The sequence below is a fragment of the Excalfactoria chinensis genome, chromosome Z (genome assembly GCF_039878825.1).
Source record: "Excalfactoria chinensis isolate bCotChi1 chromosome Z, bCotChi1.hap2, whole genome shotgun sequence".
In the NCBI taxonomy this organism is placed as follows: domain Eukaryota; kingdom Metazoa; phylum Chordata; class Aves; order Galliformes; family Phasianidae; genus Excalfactoria; species Excalfactoria chinensis.
In genome coordinates this window covers 26,980,836-26,996,664 of record NC_092857.1, presented here as the reverse complement: position 1 = coordinate 26,996,664, position 15,829 = coordinate 26,980,836, and the positions used below count along the sequence as shown (strand labels likewise).

At 39.2% G+C, this 15,829-nt stretch overlaps 1 protein-coding gene across 1 annotated transcript; it reads right to left on the bottom strand.

Annotated features, from left to right (window-relative positions):
- Positions 1-7,080, bottom strand: LOC140264663 (monocarboxylate transporter 13-like). The gene is made up of 4 exons (XM_072360592.1): positions 6,879-7,080; positions 3,722-3,865; positions 1,907-2,704; positions 1-227 (listed from the first exon to the last, which is right to left on the bottom strand). The coding sequence occupies exons 1-4, from the start codon at positions 7,078-7,080 to the stop codon at positions 1-3; spliced, it is 1,371 nt and encodes a 456-aa protein (XP_072216693.1).
- Between the last annotated feature and the right edge of the window lie 8,749 nt (positions 7,081-15,829).

Sequence of the window (15,829 nt, the reverse complement as noted above, 5' to 3'; positions counted from 1 at the left end):
TCACACCACTACATCATGGTCTTGGTACCTTCTTTTCTGAGGTTTCAGGAAATGGAAGGAAGTGTAAGGTAACGGTGACTTTTCTGATTTAGTATTAGTTTGGCTTCCTCTTTCACTTCTTTGTTGAAATTGATCTAAAATAATTAAAAATACAGCAGCTAGGATGAGAGTGGCTCCTGCCATGTAGAAACCTGCTCTGTAGTCTCCAGCCATGTCCACAATGAGACCTGGATAGGAAAAAAATTGTAATAATAAAAGACAGTAATGTGACTGATAGAACGCAGGCCAGTGTGAATTAGCTCATCAGTGTGAACACGTCTTCTCATAAAGGGAGCACCACCCTGACTCCGTACTCTTCTTGCAGCTTCCTACACTATGAAAGCATAAAACTTTGTCCTGTTATTGCGCTTGGAAATTTCACGTACAATTCACTATTCATCCACCATGAAGACACGAATTGTTAATAAAACCAAGTGCTGCACAGTTTGAAATGCTTTCCAACTCAAAATTTATCAGGCAATAAAAGCAATGGCAGAAGAGTCAGTAAATTGTGCAGTTTTGTATCTTAGGATCTCCATGTCCAGCAGTTGCTGAAAGCTGGACCACAACCGTAGAGTTTTAAGAAGGAAAGGAGAGGCCCTCTGGTGGCGGCAGACTTTGATAAGTGACCCACAGTGGTACCAGCTTCCCCACTAACTGTTTATCAAAAAGCCATCAACGTCACTGAAAGAAAAGACCTTGGTTTTTACATGGCTTTAATCCACATAACACACCTAAGACATTGTGCACTGTGGTGAAGGAACAGGAGTACAGCAGTAGTGCTCTAGTGGTGCACACGGTAAAGGCTGGTTCTTTGGCCAGCCTCCATCCAGTGGCAGAACCACTGGATATTTTGTCTACATTTGGCCTATTCTCCAGCCCTGGCTCCAATCTATCATCAGTACTACTAGGCAAAACAACTTTGAAAAAAGTCTTTGAGCTATGACTCTGAAAGGAAGAGAGAAGAGCTAGGGAAGAACCAAGGTATATTTTGTATCTTTCTGTATCTTCTGTATCTTCTTCTCAGCTTGCTACACAAAGATGCCACATTGATGCCCAAATAATCAGTGTTAATGAGCAGGCACTGTATATTTGCAAATCTCGTTATTGTGGTACTTTATTCGGATCTTCCCTACCTAACTCTGATACCACTCTCTTTCAAATTCTCTATAAATCTCCCTAGTCCCTGTGCTTTCAAGTTGAATTAAAATACTACAGTAATCAGTCTGACCCATTTGTATCCTGTTATATGGTGTCATTGCCACAGAAGTGACAGTAGTCTGTGAGGTCTCTTGTTTTATTCAGTGCACTTTGGACGAGGACTCAGATTCACTCTTTACATGTTACATTGGTTGCTTTTCTACCATACCACTTAGTATATTTCCTACAGCCATCCGCTAGTTCCCCTTGCATTTTCCAAGATTAACCTTATGCTTCTGCTAACAGATAAAACCATATGCTGTCTCATTGCTTTCTCTTCCCTCTGTCTTTTGTGCTGACTCCCCATATATATACACTGTTCAGCTGAAATGGTGCCTGAAAACAGCAGGCACCTCTATGAATATTTCCATCAGGTACACACAGCCTAATGTTTCAAGCCATTGAATGTTGCCTTCAGTAGAAACCTTCCCAACAACAGCAGCAATTATGCAAAATGATCATTCTCAGATTCCAAAAACTCAGCTGCTTTTCTATGAAAGTTCAGATCTATTGCTTGTCCAGAATATATATTTTCATTATTTACTTGCTAGTCCAGACAATCCTGAGCTAACAGAGAAAGAAATCTGGCTCCAGATCTAAATATTTCAGTTTGGTTAACCATTCCTCACTATTCTTGTAAGCTGTTTTTATCAGAGTATAAACTTACCAGCAAGAGGAGGCCCCAGAAATCCTCCAGTGCTTCGAATCAGCATGAAAAGCCCTAAAGCACTGTCAAAATCTGACATGCCCACAACTTCTGCTAGCACCGTAATGTGAACAGCAACTGTTGTGCCAAAGAAGAATCCATAGAAGCCAGTGAATATTGCCAAGGACAGGTAATTGTTAGCCAGTGGCAGAAGCATCAAGGAAGTACTGATCAAGGTAATTGTCATTGTCAGCAAGTGAATAGTTTTCGTAAGGTGGAGATTGGCATACCAGCCACATAGCAGTCTACCTGCAAAATCCACTGTAGCCAGAATGGACAGGAGAGATGCAGTCCAAGATTCATCTATTCCCAGGCTGTAGCTAAGTGGAACTAAAAACAATGGAGGAACAAAAAAACTCATTGCAGCTAGTATGCCAAACATGGCATAAAGCACAAATTCTGCTCTCCTCAAAAGCATCCAGTTGAAGGTTCTGTGTGTAATGGTAGACTTCCCTTTGTCTGTCTTAGATGCACCATTGCCTGGTAGTGGTTCAGGATGGCTCAATTCAGGGTGGCATCTGCTTGTCAGGGGTCGCATCAGTATTCCACAGACACAGATGTTGAGTTGGGTGCCACCTATGATCAAGAGGGCACCTTTCCATCCATATTGGCCAATCAACCACTGAAAAAATGGCCCAAATGTAAAAGCAAATGCACATTCTCCAGCGCTGGCGATAGCATTAGCCAGAGCTCTTTTCTTGGAAAAATAATGGCTAACAATGCTGATGGCTGGTGTCCATGAAAAGGAAATCCCAAGTCCTGAAAAACACCAATACGAGTGCCATCAGTTAGATACTGCTGAGGTATTCTGTTGAGCTGGAAATTAAAAAGGGCAGTGCTCCTATGATTGCAAAGATAGTTAATGGGAGAGTTAAAATGTTTTTATTCCTAGTGAAAGAATCAGCTCATCTGTGCCATGTGCTTCAGTGTATTTGTGGCACTTGTTCTGTAAGAGTAGGTTGAATATGATGTATTGTGGTATATACACAATCATATTCTCACCATGGAAAAAATAACAACAGTTGCTTTGACAAATATGAAGGTGGTCCTAGATCAGATCTCTGGACTAAGCTGAGCTGTGCTCAGTATCAGAGAGCAAGGGAGAACTCAAATGAAGCTGTTGGTGAACCAGCTACTGATACTGCTCATTGTCTCTGCTGATTGCTTTGTTTCAAACCTGCTTTAATTTACTTTGATTTTTATGGCTCTCTAGAATCACTTAGCAGGGTCAGGGCTGCCAAGGAACTCAAATTCCAGACATTTTCAAGTATCCAGCATAGAACTGGGAATGGTTTATTTTGTTCCCTGCCAGCTTTGCTTCCTGCCAACTCTCTGGCCTCTTTTCACCTGGAATTGAAGGACTGAAATCAACTGAAAGCCAGAGAAGGTGCTCAAAATGTAAGATCATGTAATAGAAGGTACAGTGTCTCAGATGTCTAGGTCCACATACTTCAGTATGCTTTAGATTCCTCAGGCCTTCATAAAGCTATCAGACTCTGATAAAAGAAAAATACTTTTCATTTTCTGGTTACATACAATTTGCAGATAAGAATCACTAGTATCCAATCAGTTTTCTACTTTGTCATGCAGTTTTCTAGCACAGATTTCTACGTCTAGAATGGGAAAAGAGGGAAACAGCCTTTAAATATGGTCACTGGTTTTAGCTGTTTATAAAATCAAAATAGAAATCGGATTTTAAAACTCCTTCCATTAGCATCCTTGAATAAAGGCTCTGAGTCGCTCATGCAAGAAACCCATTAAGCCATAAAATCATACCCTGTAGGAAGCCAGTTGTTGCATACATCCAGATCATGTTGAGCCCAAGACATCCCAATGCCATTCCTGAAAATGCAAGGAGTCCTCCAGTGATCACAACTGCACGATGGGTGTATCTTACACATAATGAGCTGGCAACAGGGGCTAGATCAACAGCAGAACAGGAGCAAGAGGCACACGTTAGAAACATTAATCAGAATGACATGCCTGAGCAATCAAACAAAGCATTTGAAGGAATAATAGCTTTATTGTGCATGTCAAAACCAGTGGCTGTCGTGCATGTGTGAGGGAGAGATGGCCTAGTTCTGTTGTACTCTGCTGTACAGGAGGAGATATGGGCTGACAGAGAAAAGGCAGCACAAATTTAAAATCAAAACTCCCAAATTCATTCAAACTATCACCTGCTCTATGGAGGTGCTTCCCGATTGCTGAGTTTACCCTTTTTGTGAAACAAGGACGGCCACTAGATGGAACCCAAGTAACACAAATAACCTCTCGTTCCGTTCACCTACTTGCAGGATACGCCTACTCTGCTTCACAAAAACCACCGATATTTTGGAAACTGGAGTCCCAGGATATAAATAAATCCAATTAATGAGAGTTTTGTTTACAAACTGAAAGAAGGAGAGAGACAAAGAATAGGTGGCAGTCTGAGAGGGAGCTTCTATAGTAACTTGTAGGGGCAGGCTATTGTACTTTCACCTGCGTTAAGTAAGATAAGTGACTTTGATAACTAAAACAAGTGAAATAAACCTGGCAGGGAGGTATTAACAGCCACAGAAGCTGCAGGATTCAGGCTGTCTGGTGAAGAAATACAAATAAACATTATTTCAGCGTTTGCATCAAAAGTACAAGGATTTGATGAGCACGTAGAGTTGATAGGAGAAATCAGTAATGGTCTGTCAGATGTAGAGAAAGGATGAAACAAGAAAATGTGTATGCAGCTGGCAACTTATATAAGTATAATAAGTAAAATGAGAGAAAAGTAGCCTGAAGATAACAAGAGGTAACTGTGAAAGTGCTAATGATGGAAGTAAAATCTGCAGCTGCAGAAGGGCTGATATGCAGGGCAATATTTTTTTTTAGAGAATGAGAGTAAAGAGGCAGAAATGGGGTAGCAGGAGGAAGAAAGGAGCTAGCCATAGAGCTGGAAATGGAAAAGATAACAAGGGAACAGAGTCGGAAAGGATAAGGGGCAATACTCAGAAAACTTGCAATCACAGTGCCAGAGAGAGAGGTGATGGAAGAGGCACACTAATACCAAAAGGAGGCCTATGTGATGGGGAAAATCCTTGCTCTTGCTAGATCAAACAGCCTGTTGCAGATGCAGATCCTCAGACAGAAATGTGCTCTCCTTCTATGCAAGATGCAGAGAGGCTGTTGAAAATATCCAAATGGGAAAAATTAATAATTCACTAATCATCCTTCATACTGAGCCACATGACACTGAAGGTTTCACAGTGGAGCATGTTAGGAAGGGCTAAGCCAGGCCAGGAAAGATACTTAAGGAACTGGAGGCTCAGGTGATCTTCGTCAGTAAGTCTTCTGTTCCCTATAAATGAAGCAAAGGCAGAAGGAAAATTACTGAGTGATGCAATAATTCACAGACTGCTGCATGGAAGAGTTTTAGATTGTTTGATTATCAAGCTCAGTTCACTGAAAGAGGATTATTTCCAAGTGCTTTAAAAGAATGAGAAGCAGTTCCTGCTGAAAACTGAAACAATTTTCATTGAAGTAGGCCAGACTAAAACCTGTTTAGGCCACTGCAATTCTGCTGGTATATGAGAAGCAAAAATAAAAATAGTAATTTTAAAAAACTGTAAGACCTTGAGTTCTTTCATCCTCCTGCCCTGACTTTCTTTTTTGCTGCACTAAGTTCATGTGTCCAAATGACAAAGTAGTATCACATTTAGGCCAGTGGTAAGTCTGATCTGTAAACCAAATAGTTAGATTTTCATAGACATGCATGAAAACAAACAAACAAACAGGCTTTTTAAGGATTTTTCCAATTGATTATTTCTGTCAGAATGAAAGAACGCTGCAAACCAAACTTCAAGTGTAACACCTTGTGGAACTAACAAAAACTTGGCAGCCCACGATTTGCTTTATCTTTTGACTCTAAATTTGACTGACTGTTGTGTCCTTAGTATATTTTTTCCAAGAAAGATCTGTTGTTCAAGATCTTTGTAAGCAGTAGGATTGGACTGAGTAGGATGTATATAATTACACAGTATCAGTGAAATGTCTTCACAAACAAAACTGCAATAAAATTTATTATGTGATGATACTTATCGCAATTACATTTCTATGTAAGAGCGTGTAGACAGGACTTTACAAATTCTGTGCCGTTCTTGCCCGTACATGTTTGAAATCATCACCACTATGTTAAAGCATGATCACAGTGGCTCAAAAGGCTCTGATTACTAAGCGAAGAGACAAATGCAGTGTGTTTGATTTTCTTCCCTTCTTGCTTTGGTAGGATGGAGTATTTGACCTGACACCATTTGGCTGATATATAGTTCTCTCTCTCTTCCCTTGCTGTCTGTTACTGTCTGTATGGTCTTGTCTATCTTTTCCTCTCTATGGTCAAACTGATTATTTTATTTTTCTTTCAATCTCATGAGTTTTCTGTTAGATAAAGGACATGGGATCACTTTGAGGAAAGGAAGGAAAGCCTGAACTGGCATTAGGCAGAAGGAGAGGGAAACACTGTGGAACGAAAAAGGAGAAGATACAGGGGAACTGATGTCACCATTTTGGTAGCAGATGGCTTATCTAGCAGGCAGGGTCCCTGCCTTTAGGTCTTGGAGTACTTGGAAAAATGATAGTAACTATCGAATCAGTGAACTTGCACAGGCTGGTTTAGAACGTGGTCCAGCACTCACTGAAATTCATAGGATTATCATCCCTGAGTTTGATACAAAGTCTGTAGGAAAGCTGAATCATGAGACTAGGTACATTGAGTGCTCTAAGGTAACCAAATTTCAGTGTATACACAGAGTACCCACTATACCGTTTAATGTCTGAGGCACATTTTTATAAGAGGAAGCAAATGATTATTTTTTGATCAGAGAGAAGAAAGAAGTGTTGTTCTTGTGTGTTTTAATTTTGTAGTTCGGACTTAAAACAGAAATACTAAAGGGCCACTTTCACCTACCTCCTAAATGAAAGGTGGCAATAGTTATTGAAGTGATCCAAGAAATGGTGCTTGCAAGTTCATCAAAGTGCTCCTGGATTTCAGCAAAGAAGAGTCCGAAAGTCTTGAGGACAGCAGCAGTGAGGCCCATCACTATGAAGGCTGACACTACCACAACCCATCCATAGCCACCGTCTGGTGGACTGCTGTCTTTGCTCTGCATCTTTTCTGCTCCTCAAATCTTCTCTCAGTTGTGGTTTGACTTGTTTATTTGTTTTTTAGTAGTGGTTGTGGCAAGGGCCTTTAAAAGAACTGCAAATTAATAGAAGGTCAAGTGTTAAATAAGTGAATTCAAACAGTCTTGGAACTTTTTATACAAACAATTACTAAGTGAAAATAAATTACACATCACAAAAGTTTGATTGAAGACACTAACTGGAAAACAGATGCCCTATGGCACAGAAGGAGGAGCAGAAAGTAAAAGGAAGAAAGTTTAAAAGTTACAAATAATTTCAAGGATAGAAATGTTAAAAAAAAGAGAACCATGACAAAATCAAAGTGGGTCAGAGGGCTGTGACAGGCTGTGCTGAATGGCTCTTTGAGAAATGTGGTACAGCAGAAAGTGTTCCTGCCCACAGCAGTTGGGTTGGAACTGGGTAATCTTAGGATTCTGTCCAGCCCAAACCACTCTGTGATCCTGTGAAGACAGATGTAAGTTCCAGTATTGCAAAGCCTTTTTTTCTCTCTTTTTATTTATTTTCAAGATGTGTTTGGCTCTAAAATTCCATGCAGTGTGGCAGCTTTGACTAAGGAGAGTAAATGTATAAACTTAACACAGATTCTTGAAGATTATTTAGAGAAATGCTTATGACTTTTCATATTACTCTCTGTGTTCCAAATTCAGAGCCATTGTATAATTTCTTGGTAATTCCAGTGGCAATACATCTTCTGTCTACATTAACAAGACATATGCAACCTCAAAAAAGACTGTATTAACAGGAAACTGCGTGTTTTTCTGGTCTCTATGCTGTGCCTTAAAGAACCAGGTCTAGATGTAGTAGTGGAAGTCTGAACACTAACTGTACGTCTTCAGGTTTTACAGCACCTTTTCACAGCATGCAATGGGTACTAAAATTTTGCTTGGATACCAAAGATAAAACTTTGTGGCAGAAAACTTTGGAGGAATGTTTTGAAAAGTTCTTTGCCTCGGGAAATCTCTAAGCTGCGAGTTGTCAGAAACTTTATGCTTATGCTGTTCTTTTGTGAAAACACACTATTTGGGCCTGAACCAATAATTTGGACCTGAACCAGATGTTTTTATAGCAGTAAAATTATAGAGTAAAATTGCAAGGAGTAATGTATACCAGTTTTGGAGTGGTCTTTGTAATAATGAGCATTTATGAATACTAATGGTTCCAGAACTGCTAAGACTTTGAGTAAAAATATGTGGCATTTGTCTACTTGTGAAAACATCCGAACAGGCAGGTACATCTTATTAAGCACAGAACTGAAAAAAGCACTGCTAAAATTCTGTGACATACTTGGAGCAACCACGCAGTACACAGAAGAGGTAGGATCTCCCTGAGAGAAGGAAATATTCTTACTTTTTTCTTGCTTTTTTATGGATACTAAAAACAACCATGAGTGAGTATCCTATACTAAATGAGAGGGACAAAAAAATCCAAAGAGACATTGTACAAGAAACAGGGAGAATGTGAGCTTAAAACGTTCATAAGTACTTACGTTTATTTTCATTGTGTGCAGCAAGAGTTTAAGGAATCCGTATCACTAGCAGCCATCCAGTACAAAGCAAAAGCCACTATTCCAGGAGATCCTAAATAAAGGCAAAAATGTCGGGGTAAAGAGGCTATCAAATCAGGATCAGGAGCAAAAACATCCTGCTGCCTTGTGCCTGGCTCAGACTTCTGGCTAACACATGGCACTGGCTGCATTTGCATGACAGACATAGCCAGACAGATTCATCAGTTGCGGAAGGCCTCAGAAACATCCTGAAAAATCTTGAAACTCAGACACAAGAGAGGAAAGAATGTCTCGTGTTTGGGCCCATCTGAAGGAATCTGGTTTTAATTCCCACAGTTTCTGGGTGACGTTGAGCAAGACATTTGATCTTGCTATAACTATTCTCTCAGTTGTCGAATGTGGCTGATGCTTTCTGTGGTCATGGATTTTGCAACATAAAAAATGTTAACACTTGTATTAGTGCTCAGATGCTCCAAGGAAATATGGGAACTTTATCAAGTTGTAGCCACATCCTATACTGCTGTGCTAAAGTGTCGTGGTCATGATTTGCTCTGAGATGCTGGGGAACACGCACAGAAAAGCTGCAGCAACACTCAGGCAAAATAAGCCTCTTACACAGAGTGATCGTGATAGTGCTACACTCTGCATGGACACGCCAAGGAAAGGGATTATCACTTGTGCCTCGAGACAGATAGAAGAAATCCTGCTATTTACCCAGCAGCACCCTGAACTAAAACAAGCATAATAAAACCTGCTACTTCCTGACACCACCCAAGGCTCTTCACCTTCATTAGGCAAACTCTGCCCTAGGAGGAGTATAAATCAGGCTCTGCTGCTCATAAGACTTAAATGAACACTTTTTTTTTTTTTTTTTTTTTCCTTATTACAAACATATCTTCTATGTCACTGCCCAGAATTCAGTCTCCAGTATGTATTAATGATCAAGACCTTGCATGTAACTCCAAAATGAAATCACTATTTTAGTCACTTGATTAATTAAGATTTTTGTCTCCCCAGTGCCCTACAGATTTGGAAGTAGTGCAGGTACCTACATAGGGAATTGCTTAAGTGCCTGAGCTAAGTAAAAGAAAGCTTAGATGGGTGGGCACATTTCTGAGCACCACACTGCTTTCTTCAGTCCCCCACTTGTGAGTGAAAGTTGGCTAGAAGCAAGTAAGAAAAATCATTCTGGATTTCTTTTTACTTTTGACTATTAAGCACTGCTAAGTGGTAAGTTTTAATATCTTCACTTTTTCCCCTTGCCCCTGAAAAAGACTTTTGAAGAGAAGGAGGGAAAAACCTGGAGGTAAAATGCTCTATCTGTTGTGCTTGGCCACAAGGAATATTACTCATGACTGTAAAACCCTGTGTGGAAGAACTAGCACTCTGCCTTAGCATCCCACTGCCTCTGACCTCCAAGTTTTCTCATGGCTGTGCAACATGCCATGTGCATGCCCCGTGCAACAGGAGCTACAGCTGTTTCCCTGACTGTGGAGTGTACATCAGGAAGAGCAGACTTGCCTGCCAGTAGCAGCAGCCACCTGATGGTGGAACTTGCCAGCAATGGATGCACTGGCAAAAATGTAACCTACTTGCAGTCAAGTGCCTACAAAGGCACTGGTACTGCATGAATAGAGGAGGTGTCTATTCACACTCATTCAGTTCTCTGAGCTGTTCCTGCTTTTATTCATTCTAGCGATGCAGAAGATTGATAAAATGATGATGATAATAATAAACAATATAAATATTGTTTGCTTGCATTTTAGTTTGCCATATAATCTTGTGAAGACTGATTCTTGCATTATTTAGCTGAGTTTTCTGGTCTAATTTACGTATTACAGAATAACAAAGCAGTTCAATGTCACAGAACATACGCATCACAGAAGAAACTGATACTGGAACCACAAAAAGACTATTGTTGCCATGAGTCCTGGTCTTCTTGTTTTCAAGCAGTGTATAAACCCCCCAAATAATTGCACAGTTTTAGTCTTTTTTAGAGGTTGGGTGGACTCCACAGGAGAACAGCACTTTGTAGAGGAGCACTATAACACACCAATGGCTTAGTGCTGTGCAGAGCCAAGGATATTTCAGTTCTGAGCTTCTCTTATTGTCCTGACAGCACTGGATCTGGAGTGAACACGGAGCTGGGAGGAGACAGAACTGAGACAACAGACCTAAACTGTCAGAAGTGATATTCTGTACCGTATGGCATCATGTGAACTGGCTGGGCATCAGCTTGCAGGAGGTGAGCAATTGCATTGTGCATCACTTGTTTTGTAAATACATACATATATAATTATCATTACTATTATTTCTCTCTTTTCTGTTTTAATGAATAGTTTCCATCTCAACCTACGAGTTCTACTTCTTTATTTCTGACTTTCTTCCCCATCCCATTGGGCAGGGGAGTGAGGGGAAGGTTGTGGGGTGCTGAGTTGCTTTCTGGGTTAAACTCCAGAAGATCTTCAGTAAGTTCACAACATACTAAAATAATGATTGTGTAAAATATTATATTGAAAGATGGAAAGCACCAAAGAGATGAATGGTAATTTATGCTGAAGCTTTACATATGTGCCTTTGTACAGAATGATGGAACAGGTACTTACTATGTTTGCCAAACTCAGATACCTTCTGTTCTTCATCTAAGACTCAGACTGACCAGCTGATGCACACACACACCGCAATTCCAGATACAATAGAACTGTGCTAATTGCTGCCCTAGATAGAAAATCAATAGAACCTCTCCATAAAACTATCTTTTCTAACTTCATTAACACCGTCTTGGTAAGAGCATGTCTAATGAATATGATCTATAACACAATTTAATGTCACATCACATCAGGACTGAAAAGAGTCACTGAATGCTCTGGCAGTCAGTTTGAAGTAACAAAAATTAAGTACTGTGTGAAGAAATTACCTTATTCAGATAATCCAGATTTGTGTGGGAAAAGCTCTTCTTTTACCTTGTAGTTGCACATATATTCTTGATTGGTGCTGCAAACTGCTGGGTCATCTTACGCGTTGTTCCTTGCATGCACAGTCCAGGTAAACAAGCCCAACTGTGTCAGTCAGGATGGGTAAGTTGTTTGACTTCACAAGGAACCCATGACCACTCCCCAAAATTCATTTGGCTCCACCTACACTCAGAAAAGCCAAGTTCTGTCATGAACTAGAGATCAGAGAAATTAAAGTCAGGAAGGGGTGAAGGGAATGGTGTGGGAAGGCAAACTTTATGATATATCTACATTATACTGTGAATAGACTTGAACTGCTGTCCCAAGTTTTTATTGAACTCAACTATGCAGCCAATCAAAGAATTCAGATTAGCCAGCCAGCCTCAAAACTCCCTAGTATTTTGAGGCAGTTACTGCTCTGCTGGATTTCAGAAAGCTTTTAGATCTCAGCTATTTTATTTTGTATTTTGTATTTTGTATTTTGTATTTTCTAACAGTCTGCATTGCACTGTACTCATGCCTATTCAATAAGCCTACTATTACAATAGTTTGGGGCTGGGAGTGAAGAGAGGTTTGTTGCAGTACTTGGTTGCTTTGTGTAGCCTTTTTTTTTTTATTATTTATTTATTTTTTTTATTTTTTTTAAGTGTTATTCTGTTAATCTTATGACATGACAAGTTATCCCTGTGGTTTATGTGAATTACGGAGGAGGATGAATGTACGAATTGGCCAGCTGAATTACGTACTTAAGACAGATAAAAATGTTTAGATTCATGTTTTATCCTCCGAAGTACTGCATGAGAGACAAATAGCTCCACAACTTTGGGGCTGACATTTGAGATGTTAAATAGGAAAGGGAAAACAGTTGTAGTTTTCAGTCTGAGGACTGATAAAACATGCCAGCTGCCATCAGACAGAATGATTTGTAAGACCAGAGAAGTCTAAAAAGGGGCAAAGAAAAATTCTATAGCTTTATAGTTTTTTAAGTGTGGTTAAATGTCCAGTGCTGACAGTATATTTGCTGCCATACCATTCACGCTTTGCTGCCGCTAATTGGAGTTTTACACAGTGAACCAGGTGGGTGAACAGATCTATCTGGGGAAAACACACATAGCAGTAGTACTTCAATTTGGACAAATCAATTCTGAGTCTTTACAAGGCAGAAGGCAGAGAAAAGCGGCCATAAAGTCAGCCTGGCAGATAAGGCTGTTTAATCCAAAGGAGTGAATCACATGAAAACTGTAGGATATTTAGTATATTTCTGTCTGCAAGACTGAGAGGCCTTGAGCTGAAGAATCCTTTACACTATATCTTCTCATAGGCGTATATATATTTATATACATACGTTTTGTGGACTGGTAGGTCTTGTTTTTGCAGAGAAGATTCTTTCCCTCCTAACCCTGTTGATCAGCATTGCTTTTTGGAGACCCACTGTGATAAAATTTAGTATCCAGCAACTGTATGTGCACAGGTGGGTGAAGCCACAGACTATTACACATATGGTGAGGACTGTGTTAAACAAAGCTGCATCTCACTTAGAGCTATAAGCAAACAGCTATACAGATGTTTATTGTTCTTCATAGCAGAGATGAACATTCTATAGTTTCTCTAGACAGTCAGTACTAGTGTTCTACCACTCTCATGGTGATTTTACCTTTCCCAACATCTGACTTGAATTTTTCTTGTTGCAGCTTATGGTTTAAGCTTGTAGTCCTTTTGCTGTGCCACTCTAATGGAAAGCAAAAAACAATTCTTTACATAACCACTGCAATACTACTGATGGTACGAGGGACTGTTTTACCAGTTGCTCTGAGGCTTTGTTTACTTCATTAGAAGATACTGTATTGTATCTGTATTGATAGATATTGTACTGTAGAAAATGAGGTGTACTGGATAACCCAACAAGTGAATATCTCAATTTTTTATTTATTATTATTATTATTTTAAAAAAAACCAAAAACATGGTAAAATACTTGGAACAAGAACAGCAGCAAAGTGCACTTTGCAGGAAAGTGTTGGAAAGACTTGCATGTTGAGTTTATTATTCATGAGGAACTACTCATAACTTAAAGCCAGAACGTTCCTATTGACAATGCACTGAACACTCACTTATGGTGCATCTTATTAGATACATTTAATCTCTACTCATAGCACATAATTTCAGTAACCCAGAGCTACTCTTTCATATTACTATCATAACAGATCTTTTGCTCAGTTTATCAGGCTAAAATATTATTTGCATGATTTTCTGTCAATAAAGGTTATCTTTATATTATATGTGCAGCTCTGTGTGGTACTTCTCTCTAATCATCTGTTTTCTTCACATTTTACATTTCAAAATTAAATCCAAAACCCTCTCATTTCACCCCAAGAAATAAGAAAAAAATATATATATCATTTTTATAGATGTTGTTTACATTTATATTTTTTCTATTTAGAAAATGGTGGACTGAGAGAGCCTTCGAGTTTCAGTTCATAAACTGCAGAAAACCATTTATTCCAGGTGGCAAAAAGTTTATTTTCTATTTAGATCTACTTTGTCAGTTTAGCTCACACTAAGCCAGCGTGCCAGTTACCACTTCAAGTGCTTGAGTAAGCACAAAATGTGTTCATAGGTAGACTGCTACGTTAAATACGTATTTGGTGTGAACTGAAATGAGAAGCTGCCTGGAACACCTGCATTTCACAGAACAGTGATGATTCAGAGGAGATTATGCTTAAACATTGCCCAGTGATGTCACAAAGAATTATTTAACCATTCAGGAGTTAGCTGGTGTCTTGGATTTTACCAGTAGGTCTGTAGAAAAAACAAACAAACAAACAAACAAATTGTAAAGGGTTTAAACACAGTTTGGCTTAGATGTTCCTTTTCAAATGCCTTTTATTGCTAGCCTGGAAATTGAAATTAATGGCTCAGTTCTCATCTGTCATAATTGGTTGCAGTTCCATCAGTTTCAAAGCTGTTTAACAATTTTCACCCCCAGAAAATATCTTCATTAATTTCTCTATTGGAACAGGTCTGTTTTCATGGAAGATACAGTCTATCTAATCTATTTTTTTATTTTTTTATTTTTTTGTTACTATCATAGAATATGAGAGATGTAGTAAACGAGTTTCTAAAGTATGGTTTTTACTTAAATAAACTTCACAAACATAAAAGACCAGCCTGCTATAATCTCCCAGCTGTCAGCTGTACTTGGGTGGAAGGACAGAGAGCTAAGGAAACGTGTCTCCTGCATTCAGCTTTCGGTGGTGGCGATCATGCTCATCTCTCCATCTGGAACTACTGGCTCTGACTGTCTTTTTTTTTTACTAACCAAAACCCTGCGGAGAGCATTCTGTGAACAAAGAGTAAGCCAAGATACAATGTTGCAAACCCACATGAATTCTTATTAAATAGCATATTTACCAAAATGACTGAATCAAAATGACTTTACCTTTGGTATGCAATGAATTGTCTGAGGAAAGATGTTAGCATGCAAGAGAATTAGGAGAATACACAGAATAAATAAGCAGGGTGACAAAAGAGCTAAAAGAATGCAAACTCAAATTGAAACATGAGTGTGGTGTGGCTTGCAGTCTTGAAGGGGAAAAAAAATGAGCTTAATCTTGATGTGACTGATGAAAGAGGACCAGGAAGGTGATTCAGTTGCATAAAGTCACCAAGTTGATGGATGAAGGTAGTAATTTCCATGCTTGATTATTAATTAATTTATTTACTATTTTGGGGGGTAGATAGGATAGCTGGCAGTTAGAGGATTGAAGCAGAAAGACAGCAATCTATCAGCTGAGTGATTAGGGTTTGGCAGAAGCTGTCAGACTGCACAATAAAGTGAGATATTTAATAGATAATGAAAGAAAATATCACTTGCATTTGGGTTGGGTTCAGATTATCATATTATCATCTTCACAGAATCACAGGAAGGTTGACATTGGAAGAGATGTCCGGATTATCTAGTCCAACACCCTTGCTGAAGCAGATACATAGAGAAGGTTACTCAGCTTAACCAACTATCATTATTTTAAAATTAACTGAAGATTTCCAGTCTTGGATCAAACAAAGAAGCCTTCTGTCATGGGATCACAGCAGAGGTGCTAACTCTACCTCCCTGCCCCTTCCTCTTCTTCACTGACCATTCTCCACCAAGACCTTGTCTCCCTTTAATATCAAAGGAAATGGTGAGACTGAATGAAAGTTTATCCTATTCACAGAGAGGTGAGTGACATAAAGCTTGAGATGAGAAGATACATCTACCT